This window comes from Sorghum bicolor, chromosome 7 (genome assembly GCF_000003195.3).
Source record: "Sorghum bicolor cultivar BTx623 chromosome 7, Sorghum_bicolor_NCBIv3, whole genome shotgun sequence".
Taxonomy (NCBI): domain Eukaryota; kingdom Viridiplantae; phylum Streptophyta; class Magnoliopsida; order Poales; family Poaceae; genus Sorghum; species Sorghum bicolor.
In genome coordinates, this window is record NC_012876.2 from 26,411,704 (window position 1) to 26,427,006 (window position 15,303).

At 40.8% G+C, this 15,303-nt stretch overlaps 2 protein-coding genes across 2 annotated transcripts; both read left to right on the forward strand.

Moving 5' to 3' along the window:
• On the forward strand, positions 1,600–3,309 carry LOC8065219. Its single transcript, XM_021465626.1, has 5 exons — positions 1,600–1,821; positions 1,905–2,099; positions 2,533–2,619; positions 2,735–2,839; positions 2,929–3,309. Exons 1-5 carry the CDS (start codon positions 1,600–1,602, stop codon positions 3,307–3,309), a joined length of 990 nt encoding a protein of 329 aa, XP_021321301.1.
• Positions 14,524–15,051, forward strand: LOC110437247. Its single transcript, XM_021465627.1, has one exon. The coding sequence runs from the start codon at positions 14,524–14,526 to the stop codon at positions 15,049–15,051; it is 528 nt and encodes a 175-aa protein (XP_021321302.1).

Sequence of the window (15,303 nt, forward strand, 5' to 3'; positions counted from 1 at the left end):
TATCGTAAAAATCCATCCATTGTTGCTGCGAGATTTAAGTTTTTTTTGGGTAGCAATAAAGTTTTAGGGCTGCAATGTGAGAGGGATGTAGTTCTTGGAGGACTCGGGAGAAGAGAGGGGGCGACACTTTATGTTGATGGAGGAAGAGAAGGAGCAGGGTGCTACTAAGGAAGGCACATCACTGACACTAGTATAAGTCGGGGATTGGAGCAGCATGCTGGAATTGCATCTACAGATCTGCTGCTAATGGAGGAGTAGAGGGGATCGGTCTTTCAAATAATAAGTAGTTACTGAGATTGCTAAAATCAGTGACTTTATAAATCTAGATGATTTGGTTGAAGAAAATCTATTTCTTTTCATTCAGCACATCAAATTCTGAAGGATGATATTTGGATGATGTTTTTTATATAAAACTTAGCATATGTATGGTTGGATTTAAGAACTGTTTGGTAGTTCAAGGAAAATTAGATTTTTTTAAATATTATCTTGTTGCTGTGACTTCCATGAACAACTTACTGCTTATGAGGAGAAATTTTAGTTGTCTTAGCCCTATTTACCATCTCATCTGTAGGTATAAAAATGACTGTACCAGGCATTTTCTATTTACCATGGACATTTGCTTACTAATTATTTTCTAAATGTATAGAAGCACCATTAACTGAATATGAAAAGATGAGGGACAAAGAAATAATGAAGAACAACCAAAAGATGGCATCACTTGGGATTCGAGGAATAGCAAACCAAATGAAGAAAAAAAGTACAAGGAGCAAGGGCAATATTTCTGAGCATTCAGGATCTTTATTCAACCCTCGGGGCAGTGATGGTGGTGAGGACAATGAGGACTCTGAACAAGACATAACTAGCAAGGTACCAATAGTTCTTAGTATTCGAATGTTTCCCTATATTAGTGCTAATCCTTAGTGCTTTTTCTATAATTATTTTTATTTTGGTCTAATTGTTCTTGTTTGGTGCCTATTTAGGTTTCTCAGGTTGCTAATGATGCCCAAGATAGTGTTAAGTTTTGTGCTGGAGGTTCAAGAACATTAAAGAGAGTGGTGGCACCTCACCAACAAGAGGGGACTATCAGACTCACGAGGCAAACAACTGCTGCTACCCAAATAATTACTGCTGCCACACATGACGAAGTGGTGCCTACTGGAAGTGCAAGCCAGAATGAGGACATTATCCACCTTAGTCCATCCTAGATTGGGGTTTCTGATTTAGGTAGAAGCTTTTGTTCTTTAACATGTGCTGAACTTAGTGATAGCAGTGCAGAACTATAGTGTAGGAAGTGCTAAATGCTAAACAGCAGAGCAAGTAGTGCTGAAATAGCATGTGCGGAATGTTGATATTGAACTGCAGTGCACATAGAAGCTATTACTTTTAATTTGACACATCAATGTTTGAAATGTCGATGTTTTTTATGTGATCATAATATGAACTTAGCATATGGATGATTGATTTAGACAGGTGCTTCCTCTACAACTTGTCATCTATATTTTTCTTTGCTTATCTCATTTTTCTTCGCTTAACTCTATAAATAAAACCATGCTAGGTACAATAATTCCAATGACACAAGAGGTTCAAAGAGGAGTAACTATGGGCAAAGAATTGGACCGTTTAACTAGAGGGCTAGGCAAAAAGATGCCAATCCATTTCACTGAAGGGAAGAGAAGGCCAGAGGCACCTATGCAAGCCGCAAAGCTTGCATCTGAAGGTGGGATCACACTTAGGGATCATATACCTATATTTCGACATTGGAAGGAGTACAAGGCTAAGGAGAATGAGGATAAAATTGATAACTATATTGGCAAATTAGGCGTAAGTCTAACTATTTGACATGTCTAATCTAAGTTCATCGTGTCCTTTGCATTCTGATCTCTAAATTCGACTATTTATACTAGGCCAAATTCGACATGGACATCATGGCTAAGCCAGTGAAAGATGCATGTGTTGATATGCTAAAGCGTGGACAACGACAGAGAAGGTATACACTGAAGAAAAAGTACTTTGATGGGGTTCCGGCAAATCAAGTCAGAACTACATCACCTGTGAGCTGTATGAATGATCTTCCCCAAAGCACAAGGTATAAAACATATGTACTGACATGCCACAATTTTTTAGTATCTACTGTTTATGTTACTCCATAATACAATGTGTGATCTACATGACAAGTGTTTGAAGATTCCTGTTTCTCTTTGTATCCTAAAATATATTAGCCAATACTGAAATTTGTGAGCCTAATATCTGAGTTATGTTGTAACAAATGGGATTTGTAGTCCTTCATCTAATTATATACAAGGAAAAAGTATATACCTTTGTGTGCTAGCAAACCTCAGTTCAGAGGAGCAGCTCTCATTTGTAGTTTAACTTGATGTAATCTGTATCTCATATTTCTATTTAGAATTTTGAAACATGCCATCATCTTGATAACATGCTATTTTGTTTTTCATGAAAGAAGCATGCTGTAGCATTTTTTGAACTATTTACTATTTTCACTACTTTTACACAATCTGTGATTTACAGGATAAGTGTGTCAAGAACCAACTTAATCGTGAGAAAGTACAATTTCAGCAGCGAACGGGCTCTCGGTGCTACATTGCATGTGCCTATGCTGTGGTAAGAAAGTAACCATATGATGTGTGATCTTGTTGCTTAAGTTTTAATTCCATGATTGTTGTATAATTAGCGGTAATAAAGTAATCGTATAATGTCATGACTCTTGTCATTTCAGAAGCAAGAAAAGTATAAAGATACAGAGCCCACTGCTATTGATTTGTTCAAGGTCACACACTGCAGTAAGAAGACTGGTTTCTGTGAACCTGTGAAGAATGCTATTGTAAGTACTAGTTTCCTTCCTTTTGCCTCACGTACTTGAAAGCAAACCTGAGAACATGTAATATTTAGTCTAAATGGTTGTATTTCTAGGCTTCTATGGAAACAATTCGGGCTGAACCACTACAAGATGGACAGCAGCCAAATTCTGGTATTCAAGTTGTTGCCCAAGTTCTACCACAGTCCAGTACATTCCTTCAAAATATTGGCATTCAATATAGCTCTAGAACAAGTTCAAGGGATGTTGTTGTTCCACAAGTGCAAGAGCTACAAACTCAACTTGAGTCTGAGAAGCAAGAAAAGTCAGGACTTCAGCTACAAGTAGACACCTTAAAGATGCATGCAGAAGAATCTGAGGCAACAATGGTAAAGCAATCAGAGGAGATCCAAAATCTGAAGAAGGCACAAGAAGAAAACAACAATCTCCTTCGGCAGCTCATAAGCTTCAAACAGGTTCAATTGACTCCTCCCTGAACCTTGAGTAATCTTGTGGGTGTGCTGGATGACTTTTGGCGAGCAATTGGAGGCCCTCTTGGAATACTTTTGTGGCTGTACTATTTCAGCTTGACATAGGGCTTGAAATATTTGACATTGAGACCTATTTTATGGATGCTGGATGACTTCTGGTCAGGCATTGGAGGTCTTCTTAGAGTACTTTTGTGGCTGTAATGTTTCAGCTAGAAATGGGCTAGAACGACTTGACATATCCATTTTATATGAGTTAACTCTCTTTGTTCTTGTTGGACCTAATTTGGTGAATGGTGAATGCTTATGTATGATTATCAAATTGACGTAATGTTTCAATGAATGCAAATGTATGGCTAGCATTTTAAATTGGGTTAATTGTTGACTGTAATATTAACTATGAAAAAAATAGATTGGGCTATATGAAAAAAATAAGCCCAAATCAAAGTTTAAATGGGCCAAGCCCAAACAATAGTCCCACATGGATGTAGTTCTGGCCTAGTCAACGTTTCATGATATTTACTATGACGATCTTAGTTGTCATAAATATTTATGACCAAAATATATTTGTCATTAAATTAATGACAATATTCTTTCCATTGTCATAGAAGGTCCTTAGAGACGCACCTTCTGTGACCATATTGTTTTCGTCACTAAATCGTCATAGATTATGTGTTATGACAAATAAAGCCCTGATGGTGACAATTATTGATTGTCACCGAAGGTCCCTTGTGTTGTAGTGCTAGTTGCTTTGGCACCCAAATCTTCTTTGTCCTTTGCTTGTTGGGCGGCCCCATGAAGCTAACCTTGACCTCGCCACTCTTGTATTACATTACAATGTAGTGAGCATTGAAAGGAAATGGTCTTGCATGTTTGGACAAAGGTGGTGGTAGTGGTACCTCACACTCATGAGCAAAGTGACCCTCTTGTCCACACTCAAAACATCTCTTTGGCTTGGGCTTGCTTGGTTGATCATGAGTTGCTAGTGACTTAATAAACTTGCTTTGTTGAGCCTTGTAGCCAACTCCACTCTTGTCCATCTTCATGATGGTGTTCATGAAGAGCTCACTTTGTAGGTCCTTCCCTCTAGTAAAGTTGGCTAACCCCTTGGTAAGATGTTCCTTCTCTTTCGTAAGCTTGTTGTTCTCTTGAGTTAGCCTCTTGATGATTGGGTCATTCTTGCTTTCTAACTCTTCTAAGATGAAGGACTGATCTTCTTCTTGCTTGTCATACAACAAACCAAGCTTGAGATATTGATTCTCTTCTTTGAGCTTCTTGTTCTCATAAGCAAGGTCCTTGTCTTGATCAACTAACTCAATCACCACGGTGTTGTGCTTGGCTTGCTCTTGCAACTCTTTCTTGAGATTGTCATTTTCATTATTGATCTTTGCCTTTTCTTTCTTGATCATGATAGTGTCCTCATAGTCCTCGGCCACTAGCACATTCTTTCCTTTGCAACCAATACATTTGCTAATGCTCTCCACAAGTAAGTCATCACAAGATGTGGCTAAATCAAGCTTAGCAACATGGTTAGTAGCAACATGTGTTTCACTAATAGCAAGATCATAAGCTAATTCAAGATTGTCATTGTTTGCTTTTAGAGTGGTGAACTCTGCCTTCAAAGCTCTATGTCTAGTAATAAGCTTATCATGCACACTCTCAAGTTTATCATGTTTATCTTTGAGCTCTTTTAGAGAGAGTTTGAGCTCCTTAAGCTTAGTGGTCATGATCTCATTTTGGTTTCTAAGCTCGTCACTAGATTTAAGCTTTGCAAGAAGAGCTTCATTTTCATTTTGTAGCTTATCATTTTCATTTCTAGTGTATTTGTTTAGCAAGTGCACAAGTTCATCATAAGAAGGTGATTCATATTCACTATCACTCTCACTACTCTCATCCTCACTTTGTACCTTCCGGTCAACCTTAGCCATGAGGCATAGGTGTGTAGAGGATGAAGATGGTGGAGAAGATGATGGTGATGGAGCATCAATGGCAATGGCGGCAACCTTCTTATCATCACATTCATGGCCGGAAGAGTCACCACTTGAGCTTTCTATGTCGGTGAGCCAATCACCAACAATGTAAGCCTTGCCATTCTTCTTCTTGTGGTACTCCTTCTTGCCACCTCTCTTCTTGAATGCCTTCTTGTCACTCTTCTCATCTTCACTTGAGTCATCTTGCTCCTTGTTCTTCTTCTAGTTGTTGACACCATTTTTTGGACACGAATTGGGATAGTCAATGAAGCCTGGATCGACAGTTAGGGAAGTAATGTGTCTGACCGATAAGGAGGTTGCCGATGGCTTATAATACCGGTGACATGGCAACAGGAGGGAGATATGGCTAAGTCTAGAGACGGTTGTTGATCGGTGCCAATGGCTAATTTTGATGATTGTCGATGCCGACGAAGAATAGTATGCCGATGATGGTGAATGAAGACATGGGGGTCGTCGGGAAGACAATGGTGGTGTGCCGATCACCTAGAATATATAGATTGTTACTTTATTGTTAGAGTTTATTTTATATACAAGTTTTGTTTCGTTTGGAACTAAAATCCTAGTCGTATCTGGTTGTAACTCTTTAGGATAGGGTATAAATATAGGTCTAGTAGCGATGTAAGAAAACAATCAATCAATACCATACACAAGTTTTTACATATACTTTTTCATCTACTTTTCGACGACTTCGTCAACTCGCATATTTTCTTTTTACTTACGAGTTCTTAAGAATTCATCGATTCAAACTCCATGAATTCTCGAGTTCCGCGTGAATACCTCTTGGCCGTGGCATTCAGGCGCATCGCTCTTTTCGGGACCAAAGTATTGGAGTTACCACCTTTGTCGGTTGTAAGGTCAAATCGGCTGGCACACCTTAACGATTGAATCGGGTATTAGCCCTTTGTGTTTGCAGATCCACTTCTATATCAACACATCTTTTGGCACACCCAGTGGGACAAATTTATCAACAAGATCAACATGGCTACTACTGAGCTCGATGCAGACTATGTCATTGCCATGACGGAAGCTGATCTTAGAGATGAGCAGAAGCAGGCCGTGGCAAGGGCTATGGAGGAGTACAAGCAGCTCTGCTTGAAGTCCTTCAGCCTCAACAGAAGTGGTGAAGTAATCCAGAAGCAGGGGCTGCCAATGACTCGGCAGATCACTTTTGAAGACAATCCTGGTAAATTGCAAGATATGGTTGACAATGCTATTAATCGCGCTTTGATCAATCAATCCAGTGTGTTGTCAAATACTGTTTTCAATGCTGTGGCTAGAACTTTTAAAGAAGGACAGGCACCACCACTATATGTTGGCCCGGCCTATCATCAGCCCGGGTTGTCATCGGTCACGGCTCCATCGGCTCCTCCGACCGTTGTGGGTACGGAAGTTACTTCTCCCCCAAGCACATTAGGGATGACTAATGGGCAATCTACAATGAGGAGAACTAATCCAGCAACATTAGAGGGATGGGTTCAACTCAACACAGATCTATCGGCATCGGCAATGTCAGGATTTGTATTTCAGAATTGTCAAGTTCCTCCTAATCGGGGGGGATATGGTATGCCTCCAGAGTTTTTTGTAAATAGTTCTAGAACATCTCAGGTGGCTGACTTAGCAGGAAAAGCTCCTATGACATCGGCACCTCCGATTTCGCCGATGACTCAGATTGCCCAGTATTCTACAACCACCACTGCAAGGCCTATTTCTAGGAATTTTCAAATGCCAACGTTCCAGATGCCTAATGCAAATTCATCGGCAGATCCATTGCCGACGCAGCAGAGGTTCATGACTCAGACAGGATATGTCAATCCAGTAATGACAGCCAATTATCAGCCATCGGCAGGACCTACGCCGATGAATGCTAATAATGGATGGACAAGGCAGTTTGTCTTTCCACATATGACGCAACAGAATCATCAGGCTGCGGGATTCCAGCAGGGATAGATGTAGGTTGGTTTTTAGAACCAAGGACCAATCAATCAACCGATGAATCTTGCTCAATAGATTGGTGGCCAGCAACTTATGGCCAACGTTATGTTTCCTAGAGAACGTGTGCCTTAGAGACACGTGGAAGCTTATCAGCAGGTAGTGGAACCTCAGCCCGCACTTCGGTAGGATGCTGATGCCTATTGGGCCGATAAGATAGCTGAGGTTATGAGAGATCAGTTCGGGATAAAACCCAAGGTCAACACATATTCTTATCGGACACCCTATCCTCCCGCATATGATTTGATTTCACTCCCAAATCGGTATAAGGTACCAGATTTCACTAAGTTCTCTAGACAAGATAACACGTCAACCATGGAACATGTCAATCGGTTCATCATCCAGTGTGGAGAAGCTGCTAACAGAGATGAATTAAGAGTTCGTTTATTTTCATCATCTTTGTCAGGATCAGCATTTACATGGTTTATTTCGTTGCTTCCAAACTCAGTTATTACTTGGGCCGATCTAGAAAAGCAGATCCACAAATACTTATTTTCAAGAGTCCATGAGAAGAAGATCACCGATTTGGTTCGACTGAGGCAACATATTGATGAATCAGTGGAGAGTTTTGTGCAGAGGATGCGGGATGTAAAGAACAAATGTTACAGTCTGGTTCTAGATGATCGACAGTTAGCTGATTTGGCTTTCCAAGGATTGTTGCCACATATCAAAGACAAGTATGCTTCTCAAGAGTTTGAAAGTTTGAGTCATTTGGTGTAGTGGATTTCTGATCAAGATATCAAAGCTTTTGAACCTAGGAAAGCTTGGAATAAGAAAGTGTCATTTGTTGATGAGGCAATGAGTTCAGATTCTGATGAAGAACCAGTCATCGGCTTGGCAGAGTGGGTAAAAAACAAAAAGCTGATGTCCTGTCCTTTTGACCAGAAAGAACCAGAGAAATTTGCTTTTTATATCACTAAAGCCGATAGGATATTTGATTTCTTGCTTCAAGAGGGACAGATTAAATTGTCACCCAATCATGTGATTCCATCGGCAGAAGAGTTAAAAAAGATCAAGTATTGCAAGTGGCATAATGCAACATCACACAGCACAAACGAGTGCAAGGTGTTTAGGCAACAATTGTAATCGGCTATAGAATCTGGGAGGATTAAGTTTGATAACTCCAAAGCTCAGAAGTTGATGAAGATTGATCAACACCCTTTCCCTGCAAATATGCTAGATGCCAAAAGTAAGACTAAAGTCGTAACATTAGAAGCAGCGGAGAAGAAAGAATCAGTGGATCCCCAGCATCAGGTAACTATCGATGATGCCAAGGGAAAAGGCTTGATCCAGGAAGGTAGCAGCTGTGGGATACATCCTCGATCTTGTATTGTGATCACCCATAGACGACATCGGGAAACATGGCAGCAACGTGAAAATCGGTATCGCCGTCAGCAAGAGGATCGATGCCGAGAGGAAGAAAGACACCGACAAGAGTGCAATCGGCACAAAGATCATTGGAATTGCCCGTTCTTCGTTCACTATTGGGAGCAAAATATCAAGCTACCGACTGTCAGAGACTGCCCTGAGTGCAATGGTTATAATCGGTATCATCGGTCAGATCGACGATTCCAGAACGATGATCGACGCTTTAATGAGCCGATCAGGGGGAGGATGTTAGTTCATGATTGGCTAGGGGGCAGGCTTAGTGTGCATGACTGGCTTGGTGAACGTATCGGTCATTTTCCAAGGAACCAAGAGGAGCTTGAAGAAATGGCAAATGCACTGGTGCCCGATGAATTTATATTCTGCAGGGATGCTAACACTCATCGGGTGGAATCAAAGGATGCTCGCTATCAACCATTGCGGAAGACACAACTTTCCAATGGTGCCCAGAAGGATTGACAAGAACACAGAAAAGGAGGATGCAGCGAGAAAGGCAAGAAGAATTGAGTAAAGCAGAAAATTCTTCTAAGCGTGAAAATCAACAACAATCGGATCCCAAAAGAGGGGGACCATCAGCAGATGTTAACATGGTGTTTATGTTGACAATGGAATACCTTGCGCCCCTTAGTGATGATGAAGAAATAGATTTCCCTGATCAGATAGCTCAGTTGGCACTTGATCCAATGACAGCTATTTTTGAGAAGCCTTCCGATGATGAAAGACAACATCTTAAAGCTCTATTTGTCAAAGGCAGGGTTGATGGGCAGCCGATTTCCACGATACTCATTGACGGGGCAGCTGCAATTAACATTATGCCATATGCAGCATATCAGAAACTTGGCAAAGGAGATTGTAACATCCCTGATGTTACGGATACTAAAACTTGATCATGTCATCATAGGCATTGCAAAGCATATTTGTTAGCCACATTATGATGCATCAACCTAAAATAAGTTTATTTTGGTTGAGAGTGCTTAGAAAGCTAAAGTGTGTTTACCTTGTGAGTTGATGCTTGTGGTGGTTGTTCAGTATCTAGTCAAGAAGGTTGTCAGGAAATAGCTATGAAAAAACCCTAATTTCGCCCATAGTTTCTACCCCCTTTTGTGTAACTTAAAAACTAAGCAAAATTTGGGGATGAGTTCAGAACCAAAGTTGTAGAGCTTGTCAATATGTTCAACTTTGGTGTTTTGAGTTTTTCAAGTTTCAATACAAAATTCAAAGTAATTTTGAAAATACAGATTTTCAGAAATTACCCCCTTTTCAATTTGAATCCCTAATTCAAAATCTATTTGGAATCTTGAAAAGTGATCAAAATGAAAGTTTTAGAGCTCATCAAAATGAACAACTTTTATTTTGGGAGTTTTCAAGTTGTTGAGTAAAATCAAAAGTAAATTTGGAATTTTTGTTCTGATCAAATTCAAATTGGAATTTTCCCCAATTTGGAATTTGAATTTCAAATAGTTTTCCTCAAATTCACACTCTTCCACTTAAAATTGACTTTGGGTCCTTAAATAAGTTTTGTAGAGTGCAAAATTCTGAGGAACTTTTGTTTTGACTAAAATTTGACTTCTATTTAAAATTTTGATGTAATTTAAACAAACAGAAAAGGAGGGGATATGCTGCTACAGTAACCCGAGGAGGATCACGGGCTGCACTGCCGCTGCAGCAGGCGCCGCCATCGTGTGTGCCGCCACGTGCCCAGCCACGCAGCTCCTTGGTTGCTCGAGGTCACCGTGAAGTGGCCAAGCTCCTGGCGTGCTCATCCACTCCTCCCCGTGACCACACCCTGCTGCAACCTCTCTTTTCTCTCTTTCGCTCAACGCCGGCGAGCTCCCTGCGCTCACGAAATTCACCTCACCCGCTCCCTTTCCGCGCCACGAGAGCACCACAACATCTTCGCCAAGAGCTCAGCGATCTTTTGCGCCTCTTACTGCACACTCTACCCTGCCATAGCACCTATTTGGTCTATCCTTCTCAACTCCGGCCGAAAGCGCCGCCGCGGAGCCTTCACCGTGGCCAGACCTTTCCAGAGCATCACATGCCCCCTCGTTTGTTGCTCTCGCTTCCTTGTGGCTTGGTGATGCTCATCGACCCATTGTTTGTAACCAGCACCGACGAAGCCGCCAGAGAATCATCTCGCCGCCAGCACGACCACTACTGGTTCACCCGTGCACGTGGCCAGCGAGCGACGGACTGTCTCTAGCCATTCCAGGGCCAGCTACAGGTGTGGCCTGATGCCTCCATGCCCTAGCACCTCTTCCTCGCCACTCCGTTGCCACAGATACGCATCCCACCGTCAAAACCACAAGCTCCGACGAACTTCCTCTGTTTTCAGTTCGCGCCAGGGACTTCGCGTTTGAATTTGACACAAGGCAAGGGTCTAACTGCGAAGTTCATGACTCGGGTGAATTTGTAGATGTTTTGTTAGATCTTTGGAAATTCATATCTGGAGTTTGGTAACTCCAATTTTGGTGAACCAAATTTTGTTGTGCTCCACGAGATATCTAGTTTTTATTAAAAATATGAAACTGGCTTTGTAATAAAATAATTAGTTATGATTTATGTCTTTTAATTATGTTTAAAAAGGAGAAATTCATATCTCATATTGTGTAGCTCTTTTTAACTTGGAATTTGCATGGTGTGCTCATGATATTATGTGTGTGCTGCAGTAAGAATTTAATATTTGTTAGATGACATATGATTAAGTTATTGATTTATCTTGTTTAGTGTTTATTAAATATTTTACAACTAAACTTAAAATGAATAAAAGTAAAATATGGTTCCTGTACCTTTATATGAGGTTGTTATATCATATTGATACATAATTTAGCTATGTGTTTGTGGAAAATGTAGAGTTTCTTATTTATCTTGCTCTTACATGCTTTCTTGTGATGGAAATTTAACTTTTTCATGGAAATTGCTATACTTATCCAAATGGCATGAAATTTATACAGTAGACTTTGGAGATCATATATGAGGTGCTGTAGTTTTCTCGGAATTTACTGTATACTTTTGATATATGGTTATTACTTTGTCTATTTACCTAAATAAATTAATAAAGTCATGAAAGGGATTTATTTAGGGAGGACCCTGATGTTTTCTAGTATTTCTTTGATGTATTTCAACTATTGGTAAGCTGGGTTTTTCCGTTCAAGTTTGGAACATAAACAAAATGTTATTTCTTTATAATTCAAATATTAGTGGTTTGTCGACAGTTTCTGGAGTATTATGAATTGCTCTAGGTAGATAATGTTGCATGTGAAACTTGTCTATAACAAAGTTGTATATAATTCATTTATCTAGTTGGTGTTAAAGTTTGGTTGCATTTGGCCCTGTAGTTTCTGAGTTATTCCTGTTTAAATTTAAGTTTCAGAAATAGTTTCTTTTTGTCAAATTCTGGATCAGTTTCTATAGTTGTGCAATTTTGACCTACTAAACTTGTGAATCATGCTTTGATGATGAAAGATAAATTGTAGCAATTTTCATAAGTTTTCCAAAATGTTATGAATCATGACTTTTGGTGATCTAGAACTCTGGTTATAGATGTATAAAGCTTAATGTCTGATTCTGTCCAAGGTCTGGACAGACTTGTTTATTCATACTGTTTGGCCATTTTATCTATTGAATCAATTCTTGAAGATAATAACCAGGTCCTAGATAATTATCTAAGCTTTCCAGAAAGTCTAATATCACCTTTATTGGATGCTTGGATCTCTAATTGTGGTAGAATGAAGTTGTGTATATGCTGCTGTCCTGGTTATGTGTGCCAATAGAGTTGTTTGTTTTTAGCTAGCCTTTACTTAAATAATGAGTAGCTTAATTTCTAAATTAGAATTTGAGTGATTTCGGAATTGTGTGATGACCTGAGGTCATTAATCTTAATGACCTTTGGCATCTAATTTTTTTTGGTATTAATACTTAATTACTGTCATTAATGCTTAATTAAGGATTAATTAAGATAAATGAGATTATTAATTAGTTAAGTAAGAATAATTATAAATTAAAAAAACCTTAGTTTACTGTTGCAACCTCTTGGGTAAAAACACTAAAATGATAAACAACCTTTGATTATTGTTTTATCTTGCTTTTGCACCGAGAAGGAAAGTTGTACTCAACTAAATCCTTCTTATATGTTGTCATAAGCATATCATGAGCATACATCATTTTGCGTATAGTGCACGTGACCGAAGGAGCGACCGTTGAACCGAACCCCGAGGTTGGTGTTTCGTTTGAGGAAGTTGGAACCAAGACTTGGGAAGTCTCTGAGGAACCCCTCAGCTCTGCAACCAAGGCAAGCCCCGGATGCATTAACCCTTCCTTGAATATTTTAAATGTTTTATCACTTATGTGTTAATAAGAATGTTGCATTACATAGTCAAGAATTGGGATTGTTGTGAATCAAAGTCTTCAAACAGTGTATGAAAATGAGACTTTGAATGTGACCAAATTAATGAAGGAGGGAGATGAATTTCAAAGGGTTCAAATCCTGTAGAGAGTTTGTATTCATTCACTACATCCCTCTATAAATAGGGAGTCACTTTCACCCTTGTAAATCAATCATCAGAAAGTGAAATACAGAAACAACTCCCTCTTCTCTCCATCTCTCTGTCTGTGTTCTTGAGTGCATTGTGAGCAATCCAAAGAAGTCGATTTCTAACACGTTATCAACACGAGCCCTACCAAGCTAAAAGGTAATAGGTGAGAAATCGATTCACTTGAATATCTGTTCATGAACAAACACACACGCGGAAGCACTAGCACGAACAACATGCCACCATCCTGAAGATGTGTGTGCAAAGCAAACCACTACCGCCCAGAAGGCGAGCAGATCAGGATATTACCGTCCAGAAGACGAGTAAACGGCCCGACGAACGGACACGGCCGCTGGCGCACAGCGCGGCCCCGGAGCGGGCACGACCTGGCCAGGCACGGCGCGGGTGCGGCCTCGGCGCGAGCGCCACCCAGCGCGCGAACGGGCACGGCCCCGGCACGGCCCGGCACGACGCGACCCGGCCAGGGCGCGGCCACCTTCCTCCATGTCCTCCTCTGCTGAGCCTTCCTGAAGAAGAAGATAAGAAAGAGAGAGAAAAAAAAAGGAAGAAGAGGCACCCACCCTATTTATATGAACTCCGGGCAAATCTGAGCCGTCCATCGTGATGGACGGCCACGGTTGATTGGGCCAATCAGTTCAGCCCATGGAGGATGGTTTTCGCCCAAGCGGGCCATTTAAGATGGGCAGCGCATATTTCTTTTTTGCGCAAAATAGTGGCCCGAAGCCCACTATAATAATAATAAAAACACACGGCCCAAAGCCCGTGAATTATATGCGGCCTGAAGTCCGCCATATTTATTTATTATTATTATTATTATTATTATTATTATTATTATTATTATTATTATTATTATTATTATTATTATTATTATTATTATTATTATTACTGCCATTATTCATTTTCTACAATTATTTATTGCATCTAATTCCATATATTTACTTTATTGCAATACTTTATGTTTAATTGCGAAGTAATCCTGAAGATTACACCTGGGAAAATATATATAGTCCTGAAGACTATATTAAGTCGTAATTCTGAAGATTACGCACCGACATCTACTAACCCTGCGCATTAATTGTGCAGGCATGTCGGACATCGCAAAGAGGGATTTCGAGATGCTCGCTGTGGATGGCAGCAACTACCTCACTTGGGCGACCGACATCGAGATCAGACTCGATGGCATGGGCCTCGATCATACCATTGTCCAGCCCGAAGCTGGCAAGGATGAGCGCACAAAGCAGGACAAGGCAAAAGCGTTGCATTAGCTGTGACACCACCTTCATCCTGACTTGAAATGCGAGTACATGACGGAGAAGGATCCACTAGTCTTATGGCAGTCCCTGAAGGACCGCTTCAGCCAGCAGCTGACTATTGTGCTCCTCAGAGCACAACAAGACTGGATCAATCTACGCTTCCAAGACTTCAAGTCTGTGGCTGCATACAACTCCGCCTTGAACAAGATTGTGACCAAACTGCATCTATGTGGCCAGAAGATCACTGACGCTGATATGATCGAGAAGACCTTGTCCACCTTCCACCCCGGCAACATTGTACTTCAACAGCAATACAGAAACTCAAGGTACACCAAGTACTGTGAGTTGAGTGAAGTACTATCTGTTGCCGAGCAACAGAATGAGGTTCTCATGAACAATCATTCTACCCGACCTACTGGTTCCATAGCTGTGCTTGAAGCACACGCTAATGTTGCTGAGAGTTCTCGCAACGGCAAAAGGAGCCGTGGAAAGGGAAAGTGGAAGGGGACGAGGGGTGCCATGTTCAAGGTCAAAGGAAAGGGAAGGCCCAAGGGTAGGTTCGACCCCAAGAAGGAATGAGGTGACCATAGTGGGGAAGAGCAAGGCGATTGCTATAGATGCGGAGCAAAGGGGCATTGGTCCTGTAATTGTCGCACCCCCAAACACCTCGTTGACCTTTACCAGTAGAGTAAAAACAAGAGTAAAGGCCAATATGAGTCCCACTTCCTCAGTGAGCCTGAAGCTCGGCCTGAGAAGCGCGACGACGGGGTCGTCGATGCAAGCGGAGGCGTCCGAATGGATGAGAGTGAGGACAACCTTCTTGATGACTTT